Source organism: Phyllostomus hastatus, unplaced genomic scaffold (assembly GCF_019186645.2).
Source record: "Phyllostomus hastatus isolate PE091 unplaced genomic scaffold, TTU_PhHast_1.1 phas_contig_152, whole genome shotgun sequence".
Lineage (NCBI taxonomy): Eukaryota > Metazoa > Chordata > Mammalia > Chiroptera > Phyllostomidae > Phyllostomus > Phyllostomus hastatus.
This window is the reverse complement of record NW_025333622.1, coordinates 10,845,102-10,858,951: the sequence shown is the minus strand read 5'-3', so window position 1 is coordinate 10,858,951 and position 13,850 is coordinate 10,845,102. Positions and strand designations below refer to the sequence as shown.

The following is a 13,850-nucleotide window of genomic DNA, read 5'->3' as shown; positions in this document are numbered from 1 at the left end:
GATTACCAGTTTTTGTTGGAATGATTTGATAGTGAGCTCTGGTTTAGGAGTTGTAATGTGTGATCTAATAATCCTGACTCTGCATTAGCCAGCTCAGTCCATAGTTTCAGCTACCACTTTAGCCCCTCCGAACTACGAGAGAAAGCAGTGATACAGGAAACATGCTGGTCAAGAACATTAGCTCTCTCACTCCATACATAATATGAAGACAAGAGAAATTATGTTACTAAATACATTTGTATGTGCAGCTCATTCAGCTCGGCACTCATTCAAATACTCAGTAAAGACACCATGGTCTGAATCTGAGTTGTACATTGGCTCCTGACCTAGATGAGTTACCTTATGCAAAAGCTAAATGGTCCAGCCCAAGCCCTTCATTTTAACTGAGGCTAAAGTGGAAAAGAGACTTCCACAGTCACACAAATAGCTGAAAAGGAAGAGAAATGGAGGAAAAAAGGTAGTCAGGTACCAAACCCCAGGGTTAATGTTTATGTGTAAAGGGTAGGAGGAAAAATAGGAGAGATACTTATTAGGTGGGCTTTTGAGGGCTTAATTCTGAATTGTACAGTTGCCTTCTAAGAAAATTTTATCTTTCTGGAAAAAAAATTTGCTGGCTAGGTGGTTCTACTTCCCATTCACATCTTTAATTCCGCATGTCCAAAACCAAATTGGAATCACTACATATTAAAACTGAGAGGATCTTAGAAGGCCTCCTGTCTAACCTCTCATTTTACAGATGAGAACACTCACACTTCTTTGATTCATATACAGCAGTGTGAGCAATCAGTTGTCTCTTGGCCCACTTTTGCCAAGGTTGCAGAGCTTTACTTTAAGTCCTTTTGGCTTAGAGGGAGACTCCTAAGCTCAGTCTAGCTACAAAACAACCCTGGTGGTATTTAGGGCTGTGGTTTCTAGGTTTTTTTTATTAAACAATGAATCCTTTTCTTTAAGTTGAGTCATCTGAAGAAACCTCATATATATATGTGTGTATATATACACACACACACACACACACACACACACACACACACACACACACACACACACACACATATATGAAGACTAAAAAGAGTAGCTCAGGATAACAACAAAAATTTGGGTGGTGGTGGTAGTGGTGGTAAGGGACATACAGTTTGGGAGATCCTGTAAGGAAAGAATGAGTTTTACCGTGACTACTTGGCCCCCTCACTCCCAGAGGTGAGGTGTCTCAGAGGTTAGGAGCCAGTTTGAAACCCACTCATTGGGAGGCCCATGGGATCTGGAAGTGACGGTTGGCAGGAATGAGGAGAACACTGGTGGTTCTGCTCTACAAGTTCCCCAGTGACATTTCTCAATGCCTTTGAACAGTGATTTTCAGTTGTTTTGTGAATCTGAGAATTAGGAACTATGCCATCATTACAACTAGAGCCTTAATAAACTCTCAGATGTCATTTAAAAATTCTCGCCAGTCACATTTGTAGTTATTTATATGGACAAATAGCTTTTTTTGGTGAATTAAATTGCCTTAAAATAGATCATTTTATTAGCATAGCAATAGTTCAAGAATTACTGTCACATAAGAAGCTGAGCAGTAATCAGCATATTGATCTTGTATAAGCCCCTGTAATGTTATGATCAGTTTTTAAAATACTTGACATTGTAATCATTATTCTTATAGTATTATTTATAATTTTTAATTTTACTTGGCAACTTATGAAGCCCCATGCTAGGTACCATGGGGAGATAAGGGGAAAATAGGACAAGGTACTTGCGCTCACATTTGACTCATGCTGAGTCAGAATGAAGAATGCGATATTTTAGAATTTTTTCTTAGTACTTCATTTCACTACCTAAGCTTTCTTTTTTTACATTATACAACTTTAAATTTTAATTTACTGACTTATAATGCATGTTCATGACTGAAAATTCAATAATTTAAAGTTGTATGCTTTCTTTCAAATTATTATTAGATTGCAAGACTGGAGAAAGATAAAGAAGATCTACATAATCAGCTGATTAGTGTTGATCCCACAAGAGACAGCAAACGAGTGGAGCAACTTATACGAGAAAAAGGCCATTTGTATCAGAAAATAAAAAATTTAGATGCTGAGGTAGCAGAATTAAGGGCTGAAAAAGAGAATTCTGGCACTCAGGTGGAAAATCTCCAAAGAATTCAGGTGCGGCAGTTGGCTGAGACGCAGGCTACAGTCCGATCCCTGGAGGTAAGGTTTCAGTTGCTTCCCGATAGGAAGCCTCTGATTTTTAGAGAATAAATATATGCTCACCAATCTAATTCTGACACATTTGTGGAACCCCAAGAATATATATATTCTTTCTGTATAGAAGAAAATTATTGATTCATAAGCAATGGATGTGCTGCCACATACATAAAGGGATTATTTCTTCTTTGGGAGTCAAGTCACCTATCTTAAATGACATAACTCTTGTAATGCCACAGAGTAGAATATGCAAAATCCAAAATAATTTATTTGAGTTTCTGGAGACTAAAGTCATCTCAAACCAGAAAGAACAATTTCTTCCTAGACAGTTATTTCCTTATACTGGAATTTAAGATCTTAAAAATCATAAATCCTGTTTAAACAGAACTACCATACTTACAGACCTGTGACAGCTTTTTGCCAGAGAATAAAATTCGCTTTGGCTGCTAATGCATAAGGCTTCACTGAATTATTTTCCTGAGTTCATTAGAGAGGGATAAGAGCTGGCAGATCAAGGCTGATACTCCCAGAGGTGTTCTCCATTGAAAATTGTTGGTTTCCATTGTGGGAGAGGAAAAACTTTTGCCTCATCCCTTTAGGTTCAGTGATTGCAGATTGTGAATTAGTAATGACAACAGACATTAGTAAGAGAAAAGATAGATTTTTATTCATATATGTACATGGAGGTTCACAGAAAAATGTGTCCCAAAAAGGCAGTTAGAATTTGGGACTTAGATACCATCTTAAGTAGGGAAAGGAGACGGGAAGAAAGGGCTCTTAGGAAAGATAAATGGGCCTTTAGGAGAGTAGATTGGAAATATGACAGTTTTGTGAAATGTCTTTTTAGGTGATTTCTTATCCTGATGCTGACTTCCTGTCTGTCATGATAGGAGTCAGTCTTCCCTGTTTAGGAAGCTCCTGGGGAGAGAATTTATCAACAGTTAAATTCTTTTCCAAGGCTCCACTTTTGGGCAGAAGAAAGGAGTTGAGGAAAACTCTTCTTTTTAAATATGGGTTGATTCCAAAATGTTTTCAGCTCAACAGAATTTTTGTGCCACAGTGACAAGATATTGTGGACCCTTACACCATCTTTTCAGAGATGCATGCTCCTCTGAGTTCTTAGTGTCTAACACGTAGCAAATACACTAGTGTTGAATTTGTTTTGAGCAGTCCAAAGTGCTTTATTTTTTCAGATAGTTGTGAAATGATTTGATTTGGAAGAAATTAGTGGGTACTTAGCTTGTAATTAAAATCCAATATCCAAAAGAGTGACTTTTTTTCCCAGTCAGCAAACTGGTACAAGGAGTATATTGGAAGATGTCATTTTTTTTTTTTTGGATGAAGCTTTTGATAGAATATACTGATACTGAACTATAGTTGTTAGTATAATTGGTCTTTAACGTGAGGCAACGAGACCGCTTGTGTTGCCGTCCTTTCATCCTTTGTATATTTACATGGTGATAGAGTAAGTGGATGGTTACAACTGAATATGGCGTGTGGACTTGCCAGTGTAGGACTTGCCATGGGGCCTGTTAGAGTGGTTATTTTCAGGACAAGTTAAATGATGACAAAAGATGGGAGGTTCATTTGTGACATTTTCAAAAGGGTCAGTATTTAATTTTATCAGATAAAATGAAAATAAGCAATGACAGCAAGCATTTCTTTAACTTTTGACTTTTTTGGCTATCAGTGTGCCCAGAAACTATCATTTTATATTTGAGGAAAATGGAGGGGAGTTGGTTTGAATTATTTAAATGCCCTCCTATATTATATTTAAGATACATAGGAAATGAAATAGAGAACAGGCTGAGAGTGTCTAGAGGGGAGGGAATTTCAGGGGAAAAGGGGAAGGATTTCAGGAACAAATATAAAGGACACATGGACAAAAACTAGGGGGGGTGGAAATGGGAGGGAGGTGGGGTGGGCTTTTACTCTCGTAAAAGACAGAAAACTGCACTTGAACAATTAAAATTTTAAAAAAAGATACATAGGAAATGAGATGTGACAAAACTGAAGCTTATGCTTTAAATGCCAGGCATTTTTATTTTAAGTATTTGAGTAGAAATATTTTTTAAAAGCATTTAGTTTTCCCTACCTAACTGGAGAGTACTGTGAATATTACCAACCAGAAATTTTTTTGACAACTTCAGACTTCGTTAAGAATCTTTGTTAGTGATGAGGTTAAGAGCTCTTGAGCTCTTTGCCCATACTTCCAAAGGATGCAAATTAGTTGGGGATTTTTAATTCTTATATCTCATTTTTTTTAAAAGTCTCCATTGATTTTAGATTTAGTTTTTAATTCTTACTATTATAAATGAACCCCCTCTTCTACTTCCAGTATGCTTTTTCATATTTGCTGTGGATTTGGAACCCCAAAAATGTATGTCTGAATTATGTCAGCAATAAGGGTAAATAGTTATCAAGTGAGTGCATTCATAAAAGAAGTATGAGAGTTTCATTTGACTAGTGGCTCTTGATATGCTGTTTGTTCCAGATACCCCTGTTGTGTATTTCTTGGAACACACATCTTTCATTTGAAACAAATGCTTTGATAAAAATACGTTTTTCTTTGGTATGTGTTAGTATTGTTGAGATTTTGAATAATTTTGGGTAGTACGATTACACATTTTAAATAGTACTTTATTTTGTATATAATTGTAAAAAATTAGGAAAAAATTTTAAAATATTTTGTTTTAATGAAAGGCTGAAAAACAGTCAGTTAAACTACAGGCTGAACGCTTGGAAAAAGAGCTACAATCAAGCAATGAACAAAATACTATTTTAATCAGTAAATTGCATAAAGCTGAACGGGAAATAAATACATTGACCAATAAAGTAAGTCATCTTATGTTTCTACTTCATTCTTTAGAATGCTTGATACTATATAATGACAAAGAAATTGTGTATTTAAATAATTTGGTTGTCTATACTGAGATCTTTTTTTAATGCTGTCATTCTCCAGTACCTTATATATAGGTATATATATAGTACCAAATATATGCCAACTATGACCAGTTTTTCTTACCTCCGCTGTGAATATTCCTCATGTGCCTTCTCAGTCTTCTCTGAGCAAGCTCACTTCCCCCTCAGGGCCTGTGAGCTTTCCTGCCTGGCATGGCCTCCCTCACATATCTGCTCAGCCTGTTTCCTTACCACTTTCAGATGTCGCCTTATCAGAGGCTTTCCTTGTCTTCACTTTGTAAAATACCATCTTTCCTCTTCCTCTGCCCTCTTAATCCTCTTCATTTGCTTTATTTTTCTTCATAGCTCTTAACACTATCTAATATATTCATATTTGTTTTTTTTTTTTTGGTCTCTCCTTTTTTTCCCATCCCCTTACCCCAACCAAATATAAGTTCCAGAGCTCAGGGACATTGCTTATATTACTGCTGTACCTCCAGCTCCTGGTATACAGTAGGCACTTAATAAAAGTTAAGTGAGTAAATCAGTGTTAGCAGCATCTGCATTTATGTTATTTAAAAATATATATAATGGTTTAACCATTTTATATACAGAGTTTTCCTAAGAATTTATGTATGTGTCCCTCAAGTGCAGGATACATAAGGAGTCCAGTAACCAGAAATAGGATAGCAATGATAGAAGTGTTTTATAGACTACTATAGTAAAGAAGAATATGAGCTCTGGAATCAGACAGACATGGATTCAGATTTCATTTCTTCCCCTTACTAGCTGTGTGACCTTGGGTAAATTATGTTCTCTCTGAAAACATTGTTTCCCTTTATAAAGTGAGACTAATACTTACCTTATACAGTGTGACAAAGATTAATGAGATATTATGCATAAAGTATTTAGCATAGGATTGAGTATGATTACCCAAATATTAGCTGTTATTATTACAATTATAATATTAGCTAGTAGTAGTAGTAGAAGTAGTAGTAGTAGTACTTCAGGCATCTTTAAGAATTTAGGAATAAGACTGGTTACTATATCGGTGAAATACAGGTATGGGCAAAAAAGTAGGTTTCCAGTTTTTTGTATGGAAAAATATATGTAGGTTATAATTATTACAAGAGCTTTATTAACTCAAAAGAATAAACTCCGTTTTCATGTACTCAAATTGTAAACCTACGTTTCCTAACCCCTGTATGTATTTTCTATCAAAGCAGAGTTATATGTAAAATCAACCTAAACAACAAAATGGCTCCTAGACTAGGATTTTACTGTAGTTTGGTAGAAGTGTATGTACTTATCTAATAGAATAATGTGTTAATTATAATATTTTTGGTCAAAGAATTACTTTGAGAAGACTGAAGAGGTGTTTATGACAGTTTTAGTCAGAAGATGTTAAGTACTCTGGTCCCATTGAAAATAGCATTATTATTGTGGAAAGAAATGCACCAATCTGGTTTCATTTATGGCCATGAAACAATTCATCTCATTCCATTAGCTTAAATTGAATGATCACCAAGCAACTTTCGGACTCTTATTTGACTGCCCATGTAATTTTGTCTCCAGGGAGAGAATGCATTGGTTTTTCAGATTTAGGGCATTCTACTTTCCATTACAGTTTTTTCTCATAATTAATAAACTGACATTCTAATTTTATAGATCATTCTTTGTAAATTTTATTAACGTGAGTCTAATCTTGAGAGTCTTTTAAGTGTGGTGACAAAATTAGATTTCTGTGACTGAAAGGCCAACACCATAATATCAGATTAGATGCCATCCCTTGGGAGATAGTCTACCCAATTTTTCCATGGCAAACACATACTCTTTTACATTTGCAGATTGTATGTCTAGTGACAGTTCAGATTTTTGTTTGAATATCTATACTTTACAGTTTACATAGTGGTTTTGTAGCCAGTATCTCATTTAATTTATTAGACATGGCTGACACCAGAAAAAGAATAAATGAAAATTAAGCAATGAGTTTTTATTGTTAAAATGTTTTAATTCAAGCATAGTCTTATCATTGATCTTATACGTTGAGATTCAGATATATTTAGAAATTAAACACTATCATTTTGGAGCAGGTAATGAAGTGCAATGGGAAAATTAATGGACTTTGTGGGGGTTTTTTTTTAAGAATTTTTTTTAACAAAAGCAAATGTATTTTTTTGAAGATTTTATTTATTTATTTTTAGAGAGGGAAGGTAGGGAGAAAGAGAGAGAAACATCAATGTGCGGTTGCTGGGGGCCATGGCCTGCAACCCAGGCATGTACCCTGAGGGAATCCAACCTGCGATGCTTTGGTTCGCAGCCCACACTCAATCCACTGAGCTATGCCATCCAGGGCAAAATTAGTGGACTTTGAATCAAATGAATTGAATTCTGTCCTGAGTCATTCATCTCAATCACCACCTATGGACTTCTGACTTGCCTAACTTCTAAATGGGGATAATACCTATGTCTTACATGATTTTTGTCAGATTAAAGTTGGTATTGAACATAATAAATAGCTGGTGAAGAAAATGATAATGGCAACAGTTATATACTTGTGATATCCTTAAATGAGAAAATGATATACATAACTTTGAGACCATCGATTAATTTCATTCTTCATTGTATGGATAACTGTGTATATGACTTTAAGCAAGTTACTTAGTACCATTGGAATCCAGTTTCTTCATAGATGAAATGAAGCATTGTGTTCTGACTGATCCCTAAGAATTCTTACAGCCTACTAAGGTTGCGTAAGTCCTACTAGAAAATATATAATTTGATTTTGTCCTGGCTAACTGTGGGCAAATTATTTGTATATTCAGTACATACATATTGAGTACCTACAGTAATAGAGGATGCAAAGAAACAGACACAGAACACAAGGAAGTAAATTCAGGATACAGGGCGTTTTCTCATGCTTTTCTTCCAATTCTTATATAAATTATTTTCAGTTTTATGAAGAAGAATAGCACTGGCTGGTGTAGCTTAGTGGATTGGGCACAGGCCTGTGAACCAAAGGATCACTGGTTTGATTCCCAGTCAGGGCATGTGCTTGGGTTGTGGTCCAGGTCTCCAGTGTGTTACAGAACAACAAGGTTGCGGGGGGGGGCCAAGGGCAATATACTATTACCTGAAAGAAAACCCCCAGGTCCATTATATCTGCCGTCTGTAGGAAAGATATCTCTCAGTGCCAGAGAGATTTGTGAAAAGTAAAGGAAATGTTTATTTAATGCTATACAAACTTAAAGTAGTAACCTAATGTCTTGATCAAAATCCTAAAGTCCCTTAAAACACCCACAAACAGATACAGTCCTTCCTTCCCCTCTTGCCCAGGCCAGAGTACCGTATCTCAGGAAAGGAAATAAAAGTCCTCAGCTCAGGCAGTCCCCAGTTCTTCCCAGTACTCCATCTTGACTGGGAGACCTCCCTGGGTTCCTGGCACCCTCAGCTGTGTCACCGGGATCTCTGCTAAAGCCAAGTGGTAGTTCCCCCTTCTAAAGCTGTGGGGGTCCCCACTCTGGCAAAGGCACATGGTACTCTCTCCACAGCTCCAGCCATGTGATCCTCTCTCCCCCAGGGCCACAGGAGTCCCCACTCAGCCAAAACCACGTGCTTCTCTCCAATGGCTGCCACGTCTGGGTTTAAATCTCCTCGCCAATCTTCCTCTGCAGCCCCATTTCTGACTTCTCCCACTCTCGGCCTCACAGCCAGAACTCATATCCTTCCAGCTTTACTGGGCTGCCATCATGAGTCTGGGCAGGTATGGCCCTATGTCATGGAGCCAATCATCTCCAAGCTCCCACGCAGGCGCTGTAACTCGGGGGACCTGCCCCCCAGTTATGTCTTGGTGGGGAAGTTACTTCCATTCCCCTGGCTCAGAGCTATTTAACATATCTATGCAACCAGTTAAAGGTTATAGATATGTTAAATGACCATGCCAGAGGTTAGCTGCAAAGCTGTTGCTATGTGAAACAGCTCTCAATGTCTCTGCTCTGTTCCTTCCCCCAACTCACACCTGTTGCGGGGGGGGGGTGGTGAGGACATCCTAATATTTCCTGGACACCCTTAGTTCTGGACCCCATTCCAAATCCCTATTTGGTGTCCCCCTCTTGGCTGCACCTTGTTACAAGTGGAGGGCACACAAGAGGCAACTACACATTGATGTTTCTCTCCCTCTTTTTCCTTCCCTTTCCCTCTCTCTAAAAATAAATAAATAAAATCTTTTTAAAAAAGGAAGAAACAAAAGTAGTGAGTACTCAGTATTTTCCGAACAGTGTGTGGACTTGAGTAGCTGAGCTGAACTGCTGGAATAACCTCAACCAGAGATGGAGCAGTAGGACATTGGATAAGCTGGCTTTTGCTGTGGCTTCTAACTCTCTTGGTGTGGACTGTAGCATCCAGCAAACGCAAGAACAAATATCAGAGACTCTCAGGGTATCAAAGATGTTACTTTATTGGCCTAGTTTAACCTGCACAGGGGCGAACTCTCAAAGTGTCCAGCGACACAGTGCCCACAAGGAGCTGCAAACGAGAGCCGCGACAAGCGCTTACAACTACATTCTTATATATGGGCAGGCAAGCAAGCGTTATACAGAAGCAGACGTGGCAGTTAGTAATTCGCTTACAAAGACCGCGTGCGGGAATTTCAAACCAAGCATTCTTTCATAAGGTGGCAAGGCGGGATGTTTGTTCATTAACCTAGTAATCTCCTGGCTCTAGCTAGCTAGTTTTCTATTTTCTCATTAAAAACTACAAAGCACTGCTTATCTAGCCTACCCAGGGGAGAGCGTCTGCTAGACACAGGATGTTTGCTTTAACTGTACTTTGTCTCTTTTATCATTTCTTTTTAGCTACAATGTGGTTCTTGTCTATTAAGGTTAAATTTAGTTCTTAATTTCCTTGTTCCCAACATGGACTTGAGTAGCTGAGCTGAATTGCTGGAATAACCTCAACCAGGGATGGAGCAGTAGGACATTGGATAAGCTGGCTTTTGCTGTGGCTTCTAACTCTCTTGGAGATTACCAGATACTTTCCTTGCAGCATGTTTTACATGAGCTTCCTGGCTTTCCTTGTGTCCTGACCCTGATTTTCCTTTTCTTTCTGTACACAGCCTTCTCTGTTGGTCCTTCTTTTTAGAGTTATCACAAAGATGATTTCTTCTATTCTCCTGAAGGAAGAAGAGCTCATTAATGAACACTGCTAAGAGTTGCCTGTCTTTTAAAAGCACACTTGCATTATTTTGCATATAAATGGTGTATTAAAAATCACTCCTTAACTTTAGATAAGCCAAGTGTTCATTTGAAATATTGCATGTCAAAAGATTTCATTGAAAAATGAATTTTAAAGATTTTATTTATTTATTTTTAGGGGGGGAGGGAGACAGAAACATCAATGTGTGAAACATCATCTAGCTGGCCCTCACAGGCCCCCAACTAGCGACCTGGCCTGCAACCCAGGCGTGAACTGTGACTGGGAGTCAAATCGACAACCTTTCGGTTCGCAGGCCAGCACTCAGTCCACTGAGCCACACCAGCCAGGGAAGGAGAATAAATTTTAAAATAATATTTCAAACATGATTGTCAGTTTTCTTTGCATCTTGAAATTTTCATCAACATTCTTTTGCAATTCTAGCAAATGGGTTATTTGCAATGCAAAGGAACACCTGGGGTGTATTCAAATTTGTCAATGTTAGCTTTCTTGATGGAGTTAAGTCAATGTGACTATGAGTCTTGGATTTAAAAAATATACTAAAGATGGTCTGAGAATGATGACTGTAAAGATATTTCATCTTAGTTACCTCATGAAGGGTTTGATCTTTAGAACTCTATAATAAAATATCATTAAGGAAGCCTCCTTATTAGGAGTTATCCTTATTAGCTAAATTAATGAGGTCATACCATCTCAGACTTTTGAAAAAAAGTGAGAATACTAGTATTATCTCTGGGACTTGCATCAAGAGCTTCTTGATTAATACATTTTTCAACTATATTTCTATTTGTTGCTTATATATAGTTTTTTTGCATATCTCTGTGTATATGTAATTTAACAGATTCTGAAACCTTGTATAATGTCTACTATTGCTATATTTTTTTATCATTTCTTAAAGTTTTGATAGTGCTAGGCAGAGATCTCTGGGTACTTGCATTCTGTGTCAAAAGCATAAAGCAAATTTGCACTGGACCATAATCTATATGGAAAATATTGTGGGGGAGAAGAAACACAAGAAAAACTAAAACAGGGTAGCTTGACCCAAAAAGCTTCAGAAGACTGTGAATCTCTTGAAATTATATACAGCATTTTAACATTGTACATTTTGTTTAGGAAAAGATCCCTAGTTTCCCTATGGTTTTTGAGACCTGATCACTAAGAAGGTTAAGAACCAAGGACGTCGGGGGAGAAAGAAATGTTGCTGTGACTGTTCGGGATTTGGTTCGGATCACTCTTAGGAAGTGTGCCTGTCATATTTCAGCAATAAATACTTTAAGGAATTTTTCATTCTTATTAAATAAAATCATTCCTTTAAATATATTTTAGGAAGTTAATATTAGTATAAGTGCATTCATTATTTTATACAAATTTGGCACTAAAGAAAAACTTGCCTAGGTACATAGCTGAGTAAATACTAATGCTGAGAGGACAAGTGCCTGCTTGAGCGTATACCTCAGGTTTAATGATAAAAGTAGGCCTGTGGACAGACTTCTCTAGCTTGACTTCCTGTCCATTGTTCTTTCTGTTTCAGTACTTACTTTCCAAAATACTTATTTGGGAAGTATTTTCCCTTTTCAGTAAATGTCAGGGTGAAATCAGAATTAAGAAATAGGTTTTTATTTCGTAGTTCTTGTTGAAACTAATCAAGATTCTACAACATAAGATGACTGTACTTTTTCACTTTATATTTAAAGCAGCCACAGTGTAGTTTGTTAGTGAGCTATTATGCCATTCCTAACCTTTTACAGTTAGTATGTATTAGCAAGTTACAATTACATTTATCACAGAGAATGGATTTTTATTGTGGTCAGAAATTTAAAGCACTTATAGTTTAAGTTCTCCCTGTCCATGAAATTATAATGTAGTGAAACCCAATCTACAGAAAATACAAGTATTTAAATAAATATAATTTCTTAGCTGCTTTCATGTAGTTAAGCATTGTTCTATGAGACTTGCTTTCATAGAAAATAACTTTAGAAAGATTTCAAAATGCAAAACTGACATCAGCCTAAGATATTTGTTTTTTGTAGTGTCATTTAACAATCTACAAGTTAATTTGGAAAGGGATGCATCTTAATGTGGTTAGCAGTAAAGCTTTTCTATTTATAACCTTTAAGTGGGGATTTTGCATCAAACCATTCCTTACAATGATTTCAAAATGTTTCACAGATGGATTTTCTTTCTCATTCTTGCTCTCTTTATCTCTAGGATCTCTCTATTTACCCCAGAACATGCTTATTGATTTGAGAGAAAGGGAATGGGAGGGGGAGAGAGAGGGAGAAATATTTATGAGAGAGAGAGAGACAGAGACAGAGAGACAGACAGACACATCGATTGGTTGCTTCTTGTATGGCCTCCCACCAACAGAGCCAAACCTGCAACCTAGGGTATGTGCCCTGACCAGGAATTGAACCTACAGCCTTTCGGTTTACAGGACAATGCTCCAACCAACTGAGCCACACTGGCCAGGACTCTAGGCCAACTTCTTGATTTCCTTCTAACTGCCAGCTCCAGTGTTTTAAACTATTATTACACTCAAGTAAATCATCCATTCACGGTTTTCTAGTGTGATTTCATATTTTTATACATTAATATAGTATGTCAGAATGAAGGTTTGTCTAACCTTTATATCTGTATTTTTTAAATCATCCTGATACTATTATACCTAATTTTGGAAGCACCTTACCAAAGGGAAGGGACATGGAAAATGTTTGGGTAGTGAGGACGATTGGAGAGAGAAAGCTTTCTTGTTCGCTGCTCTATCCCCAGCTGCTAAAACAGTGCATAGCACGTCACAGATGCTCAGTAAATGTTTATTGAAAGACTAAAGGAATGCTGCTTATGAACTAGAATTATTCAACTTCCAAAAGGGATGTCTCAGGGAAGACTGAAAATTGGTATATGATAGGTTAATTATGAGGAAAATATTGACAATTATTTACATTCACTTGGGGCTTTAAAATAATCAGATTTTGACGGTAAAGGTTTAAATTAGATTTCTGAGTTTTATACTTGTTCCTCCCACTACCCGTCACACATGTGTGCGCACATACGCATGTCACGTACATTATGTGGTAACCAAATTCATTGACCCTTCTCTCCCCTTTGCCTCTTAATTGGTCCAACATATTTGCAGTCAGAGTTAATTTTCTGAAACAAAGTTAACTGTGCCACCTTTAATAGCTAACAGGATACACAACCCTTTTATATGGCATATAAAGTTTATTCCCTGCCACTGCTCAGACTTTTGCTCTACCTATAACACATTTGCTTATTTTTCAAGCAGACCATGGCCTTATACCTATGTAACATTTTAGGTGCTATTCCTTACACCTGGAATCCTTTTTGTCACCAACACTCTTTTTAAAAGGACTTGCTTTTTTTTTTTAGGAAAAAACTGTTCTCTTGATGCCAAGGCTCATTCCAGGCACTGAAATACCTCCCTGGTGGAAGGAGCTTACACTGCACTCCTCCACCACCACACTGTCTCATTCTACTGATGTGTTAGGGGAGCAGTTAATGGCAAGAAAATAACCAATA

At 37.2% G+C, this 13,850-nt stretch overlaps 1 protein-coding gene across 3 annotated transcripts in view; it reads left to right on the top strand.

Moving 5' to 3' along the window:
- CEP83 (centrosomal protein 83) overlaps nucleotides 1–13,850 on the top strand; it is a 130,296-nt gene that overhangs the window by 74,330 nt on the left and 42,116 nt on the right. For all 3 annotated transcript variants that reach the window (XM_045830521.1, XM_045830519.1, XM_045830522.1), the window contains 2 exons: nucleotides 1,950–2,201; nucleotides 4,902–5,033. In XM_045830521.1, coding sequence (XP_045686477.1) covers nucleotides 1,950–2,201; nucleotides 4,902–5,033 — 384 coding nt within the window. The remainder of the gene's footprint in view (nucleotides 1–1,949; nucleotides 2,202–4,901; nucleotides 5,034–13,850) is intronic.